A 21,526-nucleotide genomic window follows, 5' to 3' on the forward strand; every position below is an offset into this window, starting at 1 on the left:
TTTGTCCTTGTAAGTATGCATTGCTTGCATTGTAGAATTATTTCTCCTGTGGATTACAGCTGTTACAAGCATAAAAACACAAATTTTGTTGTGACATTTCAGGAGAACACATGCTTCCTTTTAGATTCCAAACTAAAAATAAATGTCGAGTGAAGGAGGCATGTGTTCTCCTGAAACGTCACAACAAAAACTGTGTTTTTATGCTTGTAACAGCTATAAACTACAGAAGAAATAACACAAATTAAGTAATTTTCTTACAGATCTCTTAAAATATCTAGTTCCCAAATAAAACTGAAAACTTACCTGCATTTCTAACCCAAGGAGGATTTTTGGCAACTGTTCCAAATTGTGACATGATGACTTACTTCTTAATATCTAGAATGAAGAAAAATATATTTACATTGCGTCAAAATACAGTATTATGTTAGTGATATCAAGTCCATAATACAAAAATTTAAGATTTGCCAACAACAAAGGATACATACAGTACCATTAAATGTTTATTCTCTGGAAATTCAGATTTCTTTTAATTACAAATAGTTTTCTTGATAATATGGGCTAGTTTTGTTACTAATAATATGAAGTGCAGTTTGAAACCAAGAACTCAAGAGCTGACTGCATGATTCCAATATTATCATAATACACATGAGTTTTCTACACGAATTGAATTCTGTACATGTTTTGCAGGTTTTCTGTTTGTGTACTTTTTTTTCTTAACCCTGTTCTTAAATGCTTTTAAGTATGCTCCTACATGCTTACCATGTTCTTACTTATACATTTGAAGTTGGTTGGGATTCCCTTGCTATTTCTACAATTTCTTTATCTCAGTTGTAAATTTGACACAATTACTCACAAATTTATACTTGCCCAGCTCATAAAATACAAACTAGAAATAGAAGAGCTCATAAAATACAAACTAGAAATACAACAGATCATAAAATACAAACTAGAAATAGAATAATGATTTTATATCAATGCTTCTTGTAGCATGTTTAAGTATATGAGATCCACAACACCACCTGAATTTTTACCTGTAAACATAACGTGTTGTTAAGTCACTATCAAAATCTTTCTTTCTCACTATTGAATGTTCAATTTTAATTTTTTAAATGGAATTCCCACGTTATTTCACCAATTGCAACATACTTGCATGCTAAATCACTTAAATGAAATTGTGGTACTTTAGTATTATACGGACTACCTCATTTCAGACCGACTATTTTCGGAGGTTAGGTAAAGAAATGAAAAAGGCATTCAATAACCTAACCTCAGAAAAAAAAGACTGTCTGAAATGAGGTAGGTAGTCCGTATAATACTAAAGTACCAAAATGGTAAAGGATGGGAAAATAAAAAGTATTACTATAACAGATAGAATTTTAACCTAACCAACTTGCTGACCACAGTAATTTCCAAACAATTAATTTTAGAAAGAGCTACTGAACCTTGCTGCATAAACAAACAACCTTTGCAAAAAAGGAATAAAAAAAAAATTAAACACACACACATCACACAAACCATTAGACCTATTCCAGGCAGCAAAGGTTGTCAGGAAAGATGTTACGCACATCTTTCTTTAGAAAGTACAGAAAAAATGTACATTTAAACAAATTGTTCGAGTTCTCTAAACACCAGCAAATAGCAAAACAATTGTTGTTTCAAATTAAAAATGCCAAAAAAGATGGTAAAATGTAAGGTATGGTCTCATACACCATACCCTATACATAATACAACCAAATCAAATCAAAATTCAAAAGCTAACACATCAGCATGTGTTGTTTCTGTGTGTTTTATGTCATTTGGGCTCCTGCCAGATGGGTAGCACTCTCACGTGAACATTTTGTTATTAAAGTCAGAATTAGCAAGGTAGTAATTTTGAAAAGAGGCACATGGAGCCTCTCTGCCTGTAATGTCAATGTACTGAACAATGTATTCTTTATTTTTGTTTTAATGATGTTCATTCATTCATTTTCCATTCATTAGATCATAGTACATGATGTTGAACAGATCAATTAATTTACAATTACATATATCAACACACTATTACAAGATTTTAACATTTCTAGTAATTACACATGTTAGAATGCATCAAAATTATTTCACAGCTTGTAAAAAAAAATATGAAAAAATAATATTAAAAAATGTTATCATACATAACTTTGAAGTGAGGGTAACACTTTGAACTAGTCAAAATGGATTTCTTCATTCTTACAGAAGAAACTACTTACGCAAAACACTTTCTGTAGCATTGTTGAAGTTCCCGAATGTATTTTCTGTCATCATTTCATCTTCTTTAGCAATAAAGGTAAACTTTCTGCATACCCAGAAAATGGATTTCTTAAAATTTACAGGAGAAATTACTTACCTAATGCAGTTTCTATAGACTTGTGGAAGTTGGGGAAGAGTTTTCTCGCATCGTTCATTGAATTTTGCCGGTAAATCATGTATTTTTCGATATAAATGTGTGACCGATGCATGAAAGCTCTTGCATCCATTATCTTCCAGCCGGATGTTGCCTGTGTGTGATGACGTAATCCTGGACAGTGTTTCCAAACATGTGTTTTTGTAATTGAAGAAGGTACGTTTCTACAAATGGTGTGTGGGGCTACGCATTTTTTTTTCTAAACCAATTATTAACTATTCTCACCTAAACGTGACCCAACCTTACTGGAAATGGTTCGTGGGGCTATGCGTCAATGGTTTGTGGGGCTACGTAGGTATTTTTGGATGGAGTGGGGTGGAAACACTGCATGCCGACTACTGTGACCGCCATTTAGTGTGTTACCGATGGGAAAATGAAACAAACAAAACTTACTTCATATGTTGAAAATATAGATTTCCGTGAAAAAAGCGAAATGCCAACTTCAGCAATGTTTCTTAATGCAGAATACGTAAGTAGGAATATGGAAAGTGACATAAATAGCGAGTTTCAGGCGTTTTCCGGATACGGAAAGTTTCCTGCGATAATTCATGTTTATATGTATAAAAATATCCCAATTGCCGTTCCTTCCATGTAATTCCTCTAAGAGAACCGGATGTTTCGTGCGTCACTGTTTCCAACCACCCTGTGTTTTTTTTCAAGAAGATGATGTGACCCCAAATATTAGCTATGCTTGCCTAACCTAATCTAACCGTGAATGGTTTGTGGGGCTATCCGTCAATGGTTATACAACCCCAAATTTTAGGTATTAGCAAAATTTCAAACACGGGGAAAAATAGAAAATTAATATTGTGTCTCACGGAAGCGAAAAAAAGGAACATCAATAATTAATTGTAATATGAAATATTGAAATTATTTTCGTGAGAAATTCATAATTACACCTTATAGAATGTTCCGGAATGCAGAATAAGTAAGCAGCAATGTTAAAAAGGATGAAATAAATGAGTTATAGGTGTTTTGACTAGATCAAAGTAGTAATAAATATATTTTATAGCTTTGATTTGAATTCATTTTGTAATTTATTATAGAATATGGTACCTGCATTTGTCAGAGCTGACTTGGTTACGTTAAGTTTCAATGTTTTCCTGTGAAAATCTGCTTTTTGTCTGGTATTATCATGGAGGTATGGAGGATTAGGCCTACCGCAATTTTCCTGAAGCCGGTCACATGACAGAACCGGAGAAGTCAGACCAAAACATTCGAAGATGCCGTAAGAAAGCATGTGTACTTTTGAATAATATTTAGTAAGCAATGGTGCCTGCTCAACACACGGCTGTAGGAACAGAAGCGACAGAAAACCTGAAGGAATAATATTCCAGAAGCAAATAAAGCTACTTATAGTTTGTTTTGTAGTATTTAAGTGTAAAGTAAACCACGAGTTTTTGTTTCTAGTTGGAGCTTACTTCCATTCTCCTTCCAGCATGCATATGTTTGCAGCAGCCGATGCGATGTTCTTCTGTCTGTTAAGTCATTGGTTGAAGTAGATGTGGCCATCTTACACAGACAAACTTAAGCTCCACCAACTGGCTTCAAAACGAAAGCAAGGAGTGATAAGAGACTGCAAGCACCTGGGTATAATACCTATGTACTTCTTTATTTTGGTAATTATGTGATATCGCCCGAACACCTCTCACTCGTTTATTTTGTTAATTTTAGCATTGATACTTACCTATTCTGCATTGCGGAAGATTCTTTAAGGTGAACTTATGTCTTTTTCCATAAAATAGTGTCAACTTTTCATATTATGAGTCATTATTTGTCTTCCTTGTTCCGCTTGGGTAACAGACAATATGGTGTGCACTCGTCATGGATCATCGCGCGTCGTGCTTGTGTTTTGTCAATTTGGAGTGGGTATGCAGTGTTTCAACCTTTTTCACCAAAAAATACCTACTTTCGTGTTCATTATGTCATCACAAACCATTGACGGATAGCCCCACGAACCATTGACGGATAGCCCCAAGGACCATTTCCGGCAAAGTTGGGTTAGGTAAGCAGTTAGAAGAAAAAAAATTCTGGTGAGACCGCATGACTTTCGACGCTTGCGCCATCTGCAGGTACACAATGGAAACAACGGCATAATGTTGTCGCTTTACAGAAGATGCAAGTTCCTTACATAAAAAGTGATTATTTCTTGTTCTGCAGCATTCTATGGTGAAGTTTTCAGTTTGCGCGAAAGAAAATACCTCGAAGAACTTCGACAATTGTAAAGAAACTGATTTCAGTAAGTAGTTTCTCCTGTAAATTTGAAGAAATCCGTTCGTGCGATATCACATATTTACGTTTATTTTTTATAATTTGAGCAGTACTTAGGACATATAAGATGTTCTTGTATACATATAAGAAATAGACAGTCATTATGCCTTTTTCTTTGAATATCTGCCTACATGGTGAATTGTAACCCAATTTATACATTATTCTGAGAGCACGCTTCTGTAGTTTAAGTATTCTCTCAGTACTATAATGAGGCCCCCAAATCACTATGCCATACTCAATGTACGGGTATATAAGACCATAATATCTGCTTGTTTTGATTTATGTATTAACTACATACTAACAATTCTGGGTACTACTTTACTATACCGGAGACACCTATCAATGATTTATTTAGCAATTTTTTACATTGCTAACGTACTATTCTGCGTTGCAGAACATTTCTTTAGGTGAAATAATGGATTTCTAACGAAAATAATGTCTATTTCTTACATACGATAGCACCACAAACCATCACGGGGACGAGGTATGCCTACTAGGTTAGGTTAGGCCTGTTAGGTTAGGTTCCATTAGCACACCTTTCCTTCAATTTAGCATATACGGACAACATCGGAATTACAAATTCCACGGCATCTTCCACACCCGGCAACAACTTCACGACGCATCCTCAACACGTCATGTTGTAGCAGCAGCAATAGCGCGTCCGAAATAGATTTTTGTAGAAAACCACATGCATTCGCATTAAAATGGATCAAAACTACATTCCCGAACATCAACAACGCTACAGAAAATGATTTGCGTAAGTACTTTCTCCTGTAAATTTGAAGAAATCCGTCTCCGGTATAGTAAAGTGTTACCCAATTCTGTATCTTCACAATTTCCATGCACAAAATTGTATAAGATTTTATGTCATCGGTCTGAAAGGCCACTACACAGTACTAACACGAGAAAATTTGGCGTCTGTACGAAAGGGTTAATAAACAAACATAACAATTGTCCGTGTAATTACTCAATGGAGAAAACCTGTTAGTACTATTACATTCCCTAATAATATCATCTCAAGATGGAATTATTAAAGTGCATAACTTACCAGAACGCAACGTCAACTTGTCAAATTTCGTGTGGTCTTGTTTTTTTTTCAAAAAATAATAATACACACAATAGCTCACCCTATTTTTTGCATCAATTTTCAGCTAGCTATCCATTAGATTGCGAAACATAAATGTTTTCTTGGGCCGCATTGTCCATCCAGACATTTGTCGGCAAGCACTTGTCGTCCTACTTGAATCAAATATTTACAATCACACATCAATATCACAGACACGGCAATAAATTACAATGATACAACACTTGTTAACATGGCTACCGCCACCATCACGTCTCCCCTGACCAGAACAAAATTCGTGGATAGCTCAGCGAAAGGGGTCTCCCTTATCGCACAACACTGGAGCAATGTTTCGTTCTGACGTCACCCGAAGAACACCTACGTTGGTAGGTTAGGTCTGTTAGGTTTAGTTCTATTAGCATAAATACAATTATTATCTATGCTAAGAGAATTAAACCTAGCTAATCTAACCTAACGATTCAGGCACTTAGCCTAAAATTACAAGGCTTTCCCGTGACGTAAGAACACAAAGTTGCTCAAATGTTGTGCGATAAGGGAGACCCCGGCGAAAGCTGGTTGGATCCCCGTTCATCAATGCTTTCCTTTACTATACAGCGAATAGTTCACTGGTAATTATATACACGGTTTTGGTCTGTAGCCACATCCATCATATTTTACAGGGCTGGGGTGTGACGTGCGGGACGAAATATTTTCGGAAATTTTCGAAATTTACCGAGAGGAAGAAAATCTCGAACTCTACATACTACTTCACCATCAAGTGATTATTTTGTATTCCTCTAAAATAAAAATTGTTAATCTCAAGAAATTGCACACACTAGTGCAGGTGCAGAAAATATCGAAATTTAACCACTTATCGGGATCCAGCACTCCTCTTGCGTGTCCACTGTACGGTACAGAATAATAGAAAAGATACTTGTATATTTTGCTATTTTTTTTACATCGATTCTAGCTTACATAGATTACTACTCTTAAGCCCCTATCACACGGAACTAGATTTCTAGTAGGAATGCTCAAGTTGATGCTGGACTGACTACCCATTTGCTAGTTTTCGCCTCACACGGTACTTGTTATACCGTACTTGTCGATAGTCTTTCGTTTCCATAATGGCGGCCGCGCGAGATGTAAACAACGTATCACTTCACACTTTTAAAATACGATAACTATCCAAACGAGAGGAATATCTCATCGCATTAAATGGTTTTAGGTAGAGAAGAACGGCGCTGATAAAATACGTACTTTACAACGTTTACTATACACGTATGGAAGAATATTTTAGCTTTTTCAATTGTAAACTTGCCTTTCGTGTTGTATGCACTCGGAAGCCACAGACAAAAAAAGGCTACTTTACAAACTCACAGAATATCTTCACATGGCCAAACTTTGCTCTGATTGGCTGTTCCACAGAATCTAGTCGAAGAAGTTAGTAGCAATTAGAACATGTCCTATTCCTCAAAACCAGTCAAGCAGTCAGCCAGGCGGCCATGATTGCTACCCAGAAAGTTAGTTCATCGCCAACTAACTAGAAATCCAGTTCCGTGTGATAGGGGCTTTATATTCTAGCATAATTCTAGCGTTGCTTTTTCTTAAGCCCCTATCACACGGAACTGGATTTCTAGTAGGAGTGCCCTACTTGGCGCTGAACTGACTTTTTAGGTAGAAATCATGGCCGCCTGGATGACTGCTTGACTGGTTTTGAGGAATAGGACATGTTCTAATCGCTACTAGCTTTCCTCGACTGGATTCTTTGGAACAGCCAATCAGAGCAAAGTTTGGCCATGTGAAGACAATCTGTGAGTTTATCAATTAGACATACCCTTATATCAAGGTAACTTAATATACTATAAGGTAGCGCCATCCGAAAATTGTCGATCATGCACGAACGCGTGACTCATGTGGGAGGATCGGTTATGCTTGGTGCCCCTTCGGTTATGTTCGTTCGGGGCTTGGCAGAAGCAAACGGCCGCTATCATTTCTATGCGAGTTTCAGAGAGGGAAAGTGTTTCATTACTTTGAGGGGTAAATATTAATTATCATACTTCGGGATGGTATTGAGGTATTCCTTTAATGATTAGTAACATAATTAAAACACCCTACTTTTAAAAGAGGGGAAAATTGCACATGCAAAAGTATTGTAAAAATTCATTTTTCTGAAACATGATCGATATATTACAAAGAATGTTGTCCGTGTTCTAATTAGAATTTCAGATTTCATCATTTCATAAATCGTATTATGATTTTAATAAGAAACGCTGCATGCTAAAGAAGAATTGCATAGTGAAAGAGTTACAAAGGAAGAATTGATTGACAGATTTGGTTTATTTTTGCTTTTCTGTCTTTTTTTAAATATGAAAGGAAAACCCATAAGAGGATCTCTTTCTTTGTTTCCACAAGTCGGCCTCCTTGGCGTAGTGGTTAGCACATCGCACTTCAACGCCAGAGATTTGGGTTCTAATTCTGGCTTGGGAATGGATGTTTGTGAGTGTTCATTCATCATTTCATCACTCATCCCTATCTTCGCAAATTAGCCAAAAGTGGCACAAGAAGCGAAGTAAAATGAAGCAAATCAATCAATCAATCAATATTTGTTTTCACATATACTATCACATTTACTAAATTCTCAATTTTCCCATTAAGGACAAATCAATATCTTGCCCGATTGGATTCGAATCCGGGATCCCTGGCGTCGAAGCGCGATGTGCTAAGCACTACGCCAAGGAGATCGACAGAGGCCTCCGAGGTACTACGGGCTCACAGAACGTCACAGGAGTACTATCGGATTATAAATTATGGATATTAGAGTTTGGATAATAAATAAATAAATTATATAATATATAATCTATAAATAAAAAAACACCCGTTCTTTATTTATAGAATCTCAAAGAGAGCGATAGTTTGCCAAACTAAAAAATAATCCTATCTTGTTCTCACGATAATAAAAATAGAAGGCATAATAAAAAATAAATAGGTAACTATAGATTGACACAGAATTGAATAAGCTGAATTTTGATGTAACTCGTTTTTATGTGGTTCTACTGATTAAATTTTAATTGGAGTCCAAACTTGAATATCCGTAATTTCTAATCCGATAGTAGTCCGGTATAATCTATTTACAACATTTAACACACCGAAGTACAAATGCCTAATATTTAGTTTTCTGACTAAATAGTTCCTTCTTATTCATTCAGAACGTTGCAATCATTTCCAGGAACATTTCAAATTTTACATAACATCAGAAAGTATTAAAATTATACTGATATACTTAAAATACAATCTTTACCATTCACCATAATGTAACTTTATTTTTGAAGTTATCAAGTGAAAGAAGCAATATACAATCTAGATAAAATTTTACTCTGCATTTGATACTTACTCTAAATTCGAAAGAATTCCCAACCTTCTTCATATATTTATTTACTGTACAATAATTTACGTACGGATCAAAGTTCCACATGCAAAATTTTTTTGAAAAGTTTTATGTGGAGGAAGAATGATGAAATAGTTTGTAAGATAGTAGTTTCAGACTTTGAAAACGCAATTCCAGTTTGTAATTTGCAGATATTTTTAATTTCTCTGGTTCAAATTTGGCTGCAAGTTATCGTTGTCATAGTTCGAAAAAGTATTTTTTCGTATTAAGAACTTTACATACAAACGCGTGCAGAAGATGAGTCAAAGTGTACAAGTACTAATTTAACTAAGTTAACCTACTCGAAATACTTGATGAGTACTAGGAACATCAAACAAAAATGTCTTAACCTTCTAATTCAAGCCTATAGAAATAGATTTATGGTCACACGGTAAATGAAACTCTTTGAGAATATCGATGAAAATATCGTAGTTTAATTAAACAATAAAGGAGAAAAGTTACATGAACTCAAAATGATTGACCGTGCAAGTGTACGAATTATTATTCGTTAAAGGACTTTGTCCGCAGATTTTCCATTTCCATTCCCATGTGTGTCTGAGTTGTATAACCGGAAAATATACTCCAAGGCTGATATGCGACACACATTTGTACATTAACGAAGTAACTTGCATTACACTAATCTTAGATCTTGCTCTTTTTGACAGAAATGTACTACAAAGAAATAATGTAACATCCATTGGTTTATATTGAGTACAAGGGTACAAAATTATTCACAATATATTTGTGAAATACCAAAATTGAACAAAGTTGCAAACATTTTAATGATGGGTGTAATATTCACTTATGCAATATTTACCATCGTGCATACAACGCTATGTAACTCTAATTGAAGATGTACTAAGTGAATTTCATTTCGAATAGCGTTAAAGTTAGTACACGATCTTCGAAATGCCCATTTTCGACAACGTTTTTCACAATAATGTGAACATACAAATCACAATCAACATCGGTCTGTGTTAAATGAAATTGTTAATAATTATAAATCCTAACTAACTAACTAACTCTCTAGCCTTCTTAAACCCGAAGGTTCATGGCTGCAGCAACACAGGCCTTCCATCTGTCCCTATCTTGAGCAAGATCTATATACTCTTTTCCATCCCTACCGATTTCCCTTAGGGCCATCTCAACGTTGTCCCTCCATCTTCGTCTTGGCCTTCCTACAGGTCTCTTACCATCAAGTTTCCCAACAAGAATCCTGTAAACTCCTCTTTCCTCTCCCATTCGTGCCACATGGCCTGCCCACCTAAGTCTTCTTGATTTAATTATTCTAATAATATCTGGACTTGAATACAAATTATGTAGTTCTAAATTATGTAACCTTCTCCACTCACCTGTCTCCTCACCCCTTTTAGGTCCAAATATTTTCCTAAGGATCTTATTTTCAAATACTCTCAATTTATGTTCCTCTTTCAATGTAAGGGACCAAGTTTCACACCCATATAATACTACAAGCAAAATTACTGTTTTGTATATTTTAACTTCTAGTTTCTTAGATATTAAACGAGAAGACAAAAGTTTATGAACAGAGAAGTAACATGCATTTCCTGAATTAAGCCTACTTTTTATTTCCTCTTTAATATAATTTTCATTTGTTAATATTACTCCTAAGTAGTATTTGAATTTGGAAACTGGTTCAAACGAGTTGTTATCAATAATTAGATTTTGATTATTACCTAACACTTGGTTTCGGCCTGTAAGCATAAATTTAGTTTTCTCTTTGTTAACTTCCAAACCTATCTCTTTAGCAGTTTTGAAAAATATTTTAGCATTATTCTTAATTGTATTCACTTCATCCCCCAGTAAGTCTACATCATCTGCATATGCTAACAACTGAGTCACACCATTTAATTTTAGTCCTTCTTTAGTTTCTTTTACTTTCCTAACAGCATATTCTAAGGCAAAATTAAAGAGCAATGGAGATAATGCATCTCCTTGTTTTAACCCATCATGAATTGTAAATTTGTCAGACATATTAATACCCACACGAATTTTACTTTCTGTTTCACTGGTGCATACTTTTATCATACTAACAAGCTTCTTAGGTATTCCAAACTCTACTAATATATTATATAGTTTATCTCGTTTGAATCATATGCTTTTTTAAAATCAATGAATAGCTGATGGACATTTTGATTATATTCCCACTTTTTTTCAAGTGTCTGTCTGATGTGAAAAATTTGATCTGTAGTTGATCTGTTACGTTTAAATCCACATTAATAATCACCTATAATTTCATTAGCATATGGGGTTAGTCTTGTTAAAAGAATGTTAGATAATATTTTATATGTTGTTGAGAGTAGAGAAATTCCACGGTAATTATTGCAGTTCATTTTATCACCTTTTTTAAACACAGGAACAATTATGATTCTTTCCACTGTTGAGGGATTTCTTCTTTTTTCCATATTAAACAAATTAATTTATGAATTTGATATATTAATGAATTTCCACCATATTTAATTAACTCAGCTGGTATTAAATCAATGCCAGGTGCTTTGTTATTCTTTAGCCTTTTAATAGCATCTTTAACTTCAGTCAAGTTAGGTTCTGGGACTAAAGGTTCTGCTGTGTGTACTTCATTCACTTCTGAGTTATCTCCTACATGGACATTTAAAAGGTCATTAAAGTAGTTCTTCCATCTATTTAGAATATCACTTGGGTCAGCTGGAAAATCACCGTCTTTATCTTTTATCAAGTTTACTTTAGGTTGCCACCCCTTTCTAAACTCATTTACACCTTTATATAAATCTCTGATATTTTTATTTTTGCTGTTTGTTTCAATTTCGTTAATTTTGCTTTTCAAGTAATCTCTTTTTTTACTTCTAAACGTGCGGTTAACTTCTCGCTTTATTCTATTATAATTGTTTAGATTTGTATCATCAGAGTTATTTAACCACCTAAGGGCCGGTTGCACCATCGCCACTTAATCTGCCACTTTACAAAGTGTTGGATAACGACAGGCGGGAGATTTAGGCGGCGGTGGGTTGCACCAAGCATTTTTATCCTCGGCCTTGTAAGGTGGAACTTTCTCCTGCTTGCTGTACGACCTGGCAACAGAAACTGGAGAAAGTTGAGTTTTCGATTGTGTTTTGTTTGTTTACGTGCTAATATCTGCTTGTCAATTCCAAATGGATGCTTTTTCAACTGAAATATGTTTAAAAATCTAAATATTTATTGCAATAAAATGAAACAGCTGATAGAAGTAGGTAATGCATGTGTCGTACTCTCATATAATATCAAATGTATGTTAAATGATACAATATAACCCGTAATCTTTCGAAGTAGTGGGAAGCTTACAAAATTTTCAATTTATTTTTCACGTACTCCAATTAACATACTGCAAAAAAGAATATTCCTCGTCTTATCTTTCAGTAAGACATACGGTCACTTTTTTAAAAATATTAAACACTACTAAACAGTGACCAAAATTTTACGAAGTCGTAACAAATGCAAGTTACATTTATTCAATTTTTAGTGCAAGGCTGACATATCTGAGTTTGTGTAAATATACGGAATTTATCATTCGTTTCTGTTAATAATTTATCAATCCGTAACCCCTTCTTTAGCGAATAGCGAGGATTAGTATTATCAACGTTGACCATCTTATAGGTTTCTTCTTTATTTATAATGCAGCTTTTGTGAAAGTTGGTTAACGATGCAGATGAAAATTAAATTTTTGTATTAAAAAAAAATTCGAATAGCACAAAAAAAATCGTTAATCAACGGTTCCATGTACAAGGTACATTTTGGGAATTATTTCATCTTAGCACAAAAGGAAGAATCAAATAGTAATGTAAAGTACCGTAGTACTGTATGTACGCATGTTTTGTTCTTATTAAGAAAAAAAAAGAAACTCCAGGCTGTATATACTTTCAGATAGTTAGTTTCGTGCAACGTTACATGCTAGTGCAATGCAAGAACGTATATATTTCTTTACAAAAAACAGTAATATTCACCAGGAAAATATACATTGTATATACGTACAAGCTGTGTTCCTTTTTAGACGAGCAGATAGGGACAGTATTAGCACCTTGGGTAATACATGCTAAGAACACCAAACATGGCCTGCCTAACCTATCCACGTATGTACGTATATAATAGCTTAAATAAACAAATTATAATTTGCCAAACCTATTTACATGCTTATTTATGCTATTATATGCCTACGTGGATAGGTTAGGCAGGCCAGGTTTGGTGTTGTTAGCATGTATTTCCCAAGGTGCTAATGCTGCCCCTAGCCGCTCGTCTTTTTAGGCCAGTTATTTTGAAAAATCAAATACAAGATCATGTGTATTGCATATGAATGTTAAAAAAACAAAACAGAAAAAACTTGAGTGCACGTTTTATGCATCTTCAGGCATGTAGATTCGTGCAAGGTTTATTACAATGCTGCATTTTCTTTGTATCTACGAAACGTAACACCATTCGGAAATTGTTCCTTGTATATGCGTATCAACGCCGTAAAGATACTGCTGTACCTGTCTCTATTATTATTATTCTTTGCCAGTTTTAAAGTTAAAGTACAAAATCTCGCACAATGTAATGAAAAATATGTTACTTCGCATAAAACGTTTCCTCTAAGTAGTAAATACCGAAAAAAACTTTGGCATTTACGTCTTATGCTCTCCCATGAATATTAGGGTAGGGATAGTTAGGTTAGGTACAAAACCAGTAGGAAATTGTTCCTTGTACATGCATGTCAACATCGTAAGGATGCTTGTTACCAGTAAACTTTTTTTTTTTGCCAATTTTGGAAGTTAACCTACAAAATCACACATATACAATGTATACATTTCTTAAAAGATTGGTATTACGTCTTATGTACTACTAGGTATGTAGTTTATTGCAAGGTTATTATTGTAAATGTGTGTGTTTAAAAACACACCACCATTCGGAAATTGTTCCTTGTACGTACATATGTATGAACTGGACGGTAAGAGTAGCTACTGCTAAATATTATACGTGCATTCTTTGCCAGTTGTTATTCGGAAACAACACATTACTTGTTTATTTGCAATGTTACATTCACACCAATGGCGACGGAAGTGACTCTAATAATATTACACGTGTTTTAATCTTAAAGATTACAAATTACCAGGATTGCGAAAAAGTAACTGATGCATGGTGTACATTTCGTATATTGCGTTTTGTTGAAAAAAATTGTTACAGCAAACACACATTCATTTATTTGGAACGGCATTTTAATACAATTTTGCTAGCATCAAACGCATTACTTTAACCTGGTTTTATTTTCTGTATCCGCATGCACTCAAATCCTACATACGAAATTACAGTGAAACTGCTAATGCTAATATCAATATACAACATTTTCGGAACACACACGAAAATGACCATCTAATATTCATTTCTACACATATATTTACAAACGTTGCTTTATTTATTGCCGTTCCTGGGATAATTAACAAATCCGCCTTTTTTTGCTGTTATTTGGTAATGCAAAACATGCAGCAAACTTTCGCAATTTGCAACAGCTGATCGAGACTTTGCCATTTTATCAACTATAGAAGTGTAAACACAGATTATACTAGGTGCTGCACGTATCTGTTGGCTGCACAGTGTACTGCTTTTCCATGTTTACCTGGCACTTAACGCGTTAGGCGGAACCCCGACCGCCACTTACGTTACACGGGACTTTAAGTGGTAGGTAACGTTAGGCGGACATTGAACAACCGCAAAATGGTGTTAAGTGGGGGATAAGACGTTAAGCGGAGATGGTGCAACCGGCCCTAAGTCTAGCCTGATTTCTTATTTCTATTAGATTATGACATTCATTATCAAACCATGGCTTACTTTTTCTCGGTTTATGGTATCCTATACTTTCTTTAGCTGCTGATTCTATTGCATTACGTATGTGCTTCCAATTCTTATTTACGTCTGTTTCATTTATATTTTCATCATCATTTAAATCCTGCAACACATCAAATCTATTTGACAGTTTAATTTGGTAATCTTTCTTAATTCTTTCATCAGTAAACTTTCCTGTATCAAATTTTAGAACTTTCAGATTTTGTTGCTTATGATTTATCACTGAGAGTCTTTCTCTTAATTTAGCAATTACTAAATAATTGTCACTGGCACAGTCAGCACCTCTATGTGTACGAACGTCAATTATACTAGTATGCCTTCTCTTATCAATGAGAATATGATCTATCTGATTATGAGTTTTACCATCTGGAGAAGACCAGGTATATTTATGGATATCTTTATGTTCAAAAGTGGTACTTTTCACAATTAAATTCTTTGAGGTTGCAAAAGTAATCAATCTTATACCATTATCATTACTTAATTCATGAAGACTTTCTTTACCAATCGTGGGTTTAAATGTCTCTTCTTTGCCAATTTGTGCATTACAGTCACCTAACAGAATTTTCATATCATACTGAGAAAATTTATCAAAGACCTGTTCTAACTCTGTATAAAAATCATCTTTAGTATTATCATCTTTATCTTCCGTTGGTGCATGTATGTTTATTAAAATAATTTTACACCACCTACCCTGTAAAACTGCATATGATATCCTATCATTAATAAATTCTACTGTTTTAAGAGCCGAGATAATTCTATTATTTATAAAAAAGCCTGTTCCAAAATTATGATTTTCAGTACCACCATAGAAAAAGGTATAATTTTTAGTTTTACAATTCCCTTCTCCTGGCCACCTAACTTCCTGGACAGCTACTACATCTAATTTATACTTGACTATCTCATTAACTGTACACTGAAATGCCCCAGGCCGGTAAAGGCTCAGAACATTCCAGGTGCCTAATTTAATATTTTTCTTATTCCTAACGTAGATCTTATCCTTAGTCCAGGGACCTCCCAAAGTAGTCCCCACCCGGAGATCCGAACGGGGGACTATTTTACCTCCGGAATATTTTACCTTGGGAACATCCATGGCCTTATATTGTTGTTTCTTGACATGTATTTTTACAGTGCAGAGTTGTCAGCTCTACGCCTAACCCCCAATATGAATGGAGGAACTACTACACAAGAAAAACACAAACACATTAGACAGCACAATTACTACACAAGACGAACACAAACACATTAGACAGCACAACTACTACACAAGACACACACAAACACATCACAACTGTAACAAAATATAAACACAAACACACCACAAGTACTACACAAGACAAACACAAACAAATTAGACAGCACAACTATTACGCAAGACAAAACAAACATACTAGACAGCACAACTACTACACAAACATACTAGACAGCACAACTACAACACAAGACACATACATACACACCACCGATACTACACAAGACAAACAGAAACACATTAGACTACTAGGCACCACAACTACTACACAAGACAAACCCAAACACACTACACAGCACAACTACTGCACAAGACACACAAACACATAACAACCACCACGCAAGAAAAAACACAAACGCACAACTACTACTACACAAGATTATATATATATATAGAAAATCACCATCTTTATCTTCTACCAAGTTTACTTTAGGTTGCCACCCCTTTCTAAACTCATTTACACCTTTATATAAATCTCTGATATTTTTATTTTTGCTGTTTGTTTCAATTTCGTTAATTTTGCTTTTCAAGTAATCTCTTTTTTTACTTCTAAACGTGTGGTTAACTTCTCGCTTTCTTCTATTATACATCAGAGTTATTTAACCACCTAAGTCTAGCCTGATTTCTTATTTCTATTAGATTATAAATCCGACTTACATAAAATGTACTTAACAAATCAGTTAGGCTCACTACGTACTTCGCACTAGTTGAACACATTTTCAAGATATTGATGACTTCTCTTGTAGTACTGTCGGTTAGGTTACGTTCTAGATTTTGAACTTTTTTATTTGGTTAAAGCGGTTGAAAGAGGTTTCTTGTAATCTTTAATTTATTTGCTTCATTATGCAGATGTGTATTTCTCCTTTGTAATAGATCGAATATGTTTTCCAGCAACGAAACATTGCTTGCAGTTTGTGTATATACCAACGTCTATATATTTTTCACTTTTTTGGCAGCATAGGGCCGGTTGCACCATCTCCGCTTAACGTCTTATCCCCCACTTAACACCATTTTGCGGTTGTTCAATGTCCGCCTAACGTTACCTAGCACTTAAAGTCCCGTGTACTGTAAGTGGCGGTCGGGGCTCCGCCTAACGCGTTAAGTGCCAGGTAAACATGGAAAAGCAGTACACTGTGCAGCCAACAGATACGTGCAGCACCTAGTATAATCTGTGTTTACACTTTTATAGTTGATAAAATGGCAAAGTCTCGATCAGCTGTTGCAAATTGCGAAAGTTTGCTGCATGTTTTGCATTACCAAATAACAGCAAAAAAAAGGCGGATTTGTTAATTATCCCAGGAACGGCAATAAATAAAGCAACGTTTGTAAATATATGTGTAGAAATGAATATTAGATGGTCATTTTCGTGTGTGTTCCGAAAATGTTGTATATTGATATTAGCATTAGCAGTTTCACTGTAATTTCGTATGTAGGATTTGAGTGCATGCGGATACAGAAAATAAAACCAGGTTAAAGTAATGCGTTTGATGCTTGCAAAATTGTATTAAAATGCCGTTCCAAATAAATGAATGTGTGTTTTCTGTAACAATTTTTTTCAACCAAACGCAATACACGAAATGTACACCATGCATCAGTTGCTTTTTCGCAATCCTGGTAATTTGTAATATTTAAGATTAAACACGTGTAATATTATTAGAGTCACTTCCGTCGCCATTGGTGTGAATGTAACATTGCAAATAAACAAGTAATGTTTTGTTTCCGAATAACAACTGGCAAAGAATGCACGTATAATATTTAGCAGTAGCTACTCTTACCGTCCAGTTCATACATATGTACGTACAAGGAACACTTTCCGAATGGTAGTGTGTTTTACAATCACACACATTTACAATAATAACCTTGCAAGAAACTACATACCTAGTAGTACATAAGACGTAATACCAATCTTTTAAGAAACGTATACATTGTATATGTGTGATTTTATATGTTAACTTCCAAAATTGGCAAAAAAAAAGTTTACTGTTAACAAGAATCCTTACGATGTTGACATGCATGTACAAGTACAAGGAACAATTTCCTACTGGTTTTGTACCTAACCTAACCAACCCTACCCTAATATTCATGGGAGAGCATAAGACGTAAGTGTCAAAGTTTTTTTTTCGGTATTTACTACTTAGAGGAAACGTATTATGCGAAAAACATATTTTTCATTACATTGTGCGAGATTTTGTACTTTAACTTTAAAACTGGCAAAGAATAATAATAATAGAGACAGGTACAGCAGTATCTTTACGGCGTTGATACGTATATACAAGGAACAATTTCCGAATGGTGTTACGTTTCGTAGATACAAAGAAAATGCACCATTGTAACAAACCTTGCACGAATCTACTTGCCTGAAGATGCATAAAACGTGCACTCAAGTTTTTTCTGTTTTTTTTTGTTTTTTTTTAACATTCATATGCAATACACATGATCTTGTATTTGATTTTTCAAAATAACTGGCCTAAAAAGACGAGCGGCTAGGGGCAGCATTAGCACCTTGGGAAATACATGCTAACAACACCAAACCTGGCCTGCCTAACCTATCCACGTAGGCATATAATAGCATAAATGAGCATGTAAATAGGTTTGGCAAATTATAATTTGTTTATTTAAGCTATTATATACGTACATACGTGGATAGGTTAGGCAGGCCATGTTTGGTGTTGTTAGCATGTATTACCCAAGGTGCGAATACTGTCCCTATCCGCTCGTCTAAAAAGGACCACAGCTTGTACGTATGTACAATGTATATTTCCCTGGTGAATATTACTGTTTTTTGTAAAGAAATATATACGTTCTTGCATTGCACTAGCATATAACGTTTCACGAAACTACCTATCTGAAAGTATATACAGCCTGGAGTTTCTTCTTTTTTCTTAATAAGAATAAAACATGCGTACATACAGTACTACGGTACTTTACATTACTATTTGATTCTTCCTTTTGTGCTAAGATGATAGTAATTCCCAAAATGTACCTTGTACATGGAACCGTTGATTAACGAATTTTTTTGTACTATTCGAATTTGTCTTGAATACAAAAATTTAATTTTCATCTGCATCGTTAACCAACTTTCACAAAAGCTGCATTATAAATAAAGAAGAAACCTATAAGATGGTCAACGTTGATAATACTAATCCTCGCTATTCGCTAAAGAAGGGGTTACGGATTGATAAATTATTAACAGAAACGAATGATAAATTAGTAAGAGCAGAATAGAAGATTGCTCTTCTCATTCCGTATATTTACACGAACTCAGGTATGTCAGCCTTGCACTAAAAATTGAATAAATGTAACTTGCATTTGTTACGACTTCGTAAAATTTTGGTCACTGTTTAGTAGTGTTTAATATTTTTTTAAAAAGTGACCATATGTCTTACTGAAAGATAAGACGAGGAATATTCTTTTTTGCATTATGTTAATTGGAGTACGTGAAAAATAAATTGAAAATTTTGTAAGCTTCCCACTACTTCGAAAGATTACGGGTTATATTGTATCATATAACACATTTGATATTATATGAGAGTACGACACATGCATTACCTACTTCTATCAGCTGTTTCATTTTATTGCAATAAATATTTAGTTTTTTTAAACATATTTCAGCTGAAAAAGCATGCATTTGGAATTGACAAGCAGATATTAGCACGTAATAAACAAACAAAACACAATCGAAAACACAACTTTCTCCAGTTTCTGTTGCCAGGTCGTACGGCAAGCAGGAGAAATTTCCACCTTACAAGGCCGAAGATAAAAATGCTTGGTGCAACCCACCGCCGCCTAAATCTCCCGCCTGTCGTTATCCAGCACTTTGTAAAGTGGGAGATTAAGTGGCGATGGTGCAACCGGCCCATAGTCTTTAGCCTGTTTAGGGCACGTTTCCTTATTGCGTGTCTTTCGTAGCGTACAGCTCTGCAAACCTTATCAGCACGTCCTACAAGCGAAGCATATTGTGAAAATAAGTGTTTAGGAGAACTACACCATTTCCTCGATTACGTATTTGGTACTAAAGTAATTGGGTGTAATTTTAGCCATGGCACTGCAGTTGGCTTCAGCACGTTCTTTGGTGGAAAGTACAGAAGTTCTGCTTTCAGATCTAGCACATAGTCTTCTTCACAATAATAGGCACTGCACACTTGCATTTTTTACATTTCGTCTACAAGCATGAATCCACTGTTTACTTACGCAATTATCGACTGGAAATCTATGATATTTTATGTCAGTTCCTTTAGTTTTCTGGTTATAGTTTTCATAGCTTGCTACAGCACAATTAGACATGATTGCAGTCTAGAAGTACAAAAATACAATAAAAATAAATCGAATGCTACAAAATCAACAACCTGCTTGTTCCGATTTTTGCGACGTGTTAGTAGCTAAATGTACCCCGCACCAAACTTACTGCACATAGCAACGAGCACCGTCAAACCCGATCCTCCCAGATGACGTAATGCATACGTACTTCACATAGCAACGAGCACCCCCTGCCCTTATATACTCAATGCAATATCCATTTCAAGAATTTAGGAAGACATATCAGTGGACATATCATGTATAAAGAGAAATGGCCAACACACCTAATCATTAGAGCCCGGAAGTTCAGGCATTTATTTTCGTTAAAATAGGCAGGCAAAAAGGCATTTATAATGTGGAAAATAGCACTAAAAATGAAAAAAAGGCAAAATAAACAAAAAATAGGCACATTTGGAAGTTGCTTACTTTTAACTATAAAATCTGGCAAAATGTTAAAATCTACATTGGGAAGAGCATTTCAATTTTCTTCGTCTTAATTGCACGTAACTACAAGGTGTTTTTTAAAGTTCTCAACATTCATTGATAGTCATCCGTCAGAGAGAATGTTTTTCATAATAGAAAACTATCTTTCTACTTCGACAGAAGTTATTGGAGCATACAGAAAACAAGCTAATGTAGTGGGACTCATTTCGTTAACAGCATTTTCACCTTTTAGAATATCACAAATTGTTTTCAATTGTTTCAGGTCCTCATTTGCACTTACAACCCGTTTGCACTTTTCCGCAACAGCTGACCCCTTTTCTCCTGGCACTTCCATCATCTGCTGCATAGATTCCTCGAAGATTTTCATGGATGCTATAAGAGTCTCGCCTCTTTTCTCTAGCTTTGAAATTTTCTCTGGCAATGCACCATAATGTGCAAAAATAAACGACAGTTCATTCTTCAGTTCTGAATAGCACAGGAGTTTTTTCACTTCACGAATTGAAGCCGCTTCATTTT

At 34.9% G+C, this 21,526-nt stretch overlaps 1 protein-coding gene across 3 annotated transcripts in view; it reads right to left on the minus strand.

The window, feature by feature from the left end:
- Positions 1–6,048, minus strand: part of LOC145994797 (cell division cycle and apoptosis regulator protein 1-like) — a 69,202-nt gene extending 63,154 nt beyond the window's left edge. For 2 of the 3 annotated variants that reach the window (XM_083131096.1, XM_083131094.1), the window contains exons 1-2: positions 5,818–6,048; positions 304–375 (exon numbers count right to left, since the gene is read on the minus strand). In XM_083131096.1, the coding sequence (XP_082987222.1) occupies positions 304–355 (52 nt within the window). In that variant the 5' untranslated portion in view covers positions 356–375; positions 5,818–6,048. Of the gene's footprint in view, positions 1–303; positions 376–5,738 lie in introns of all 3 variants that reach the window. The other variant, XM_083131095.1, reaches the window with a different exon arrangement.
- Positions 6,049–21,526: the final 15,478 nt, after the last annotated feature.

Source organism: Lepisma saccharinum, chromosome 11 (assembly GCF_977018435.1).
Source record: "Lepisma saccharinum chromosome 11, izLepSacc3.1, whole genome shotgun sequence".
Lineage (NCBI taxonomy): Eukaryota > Metazoa > Arthropoda > Insecta > Zygentoma > Lepismatidae > Lepisma > Lepisma saccharinum.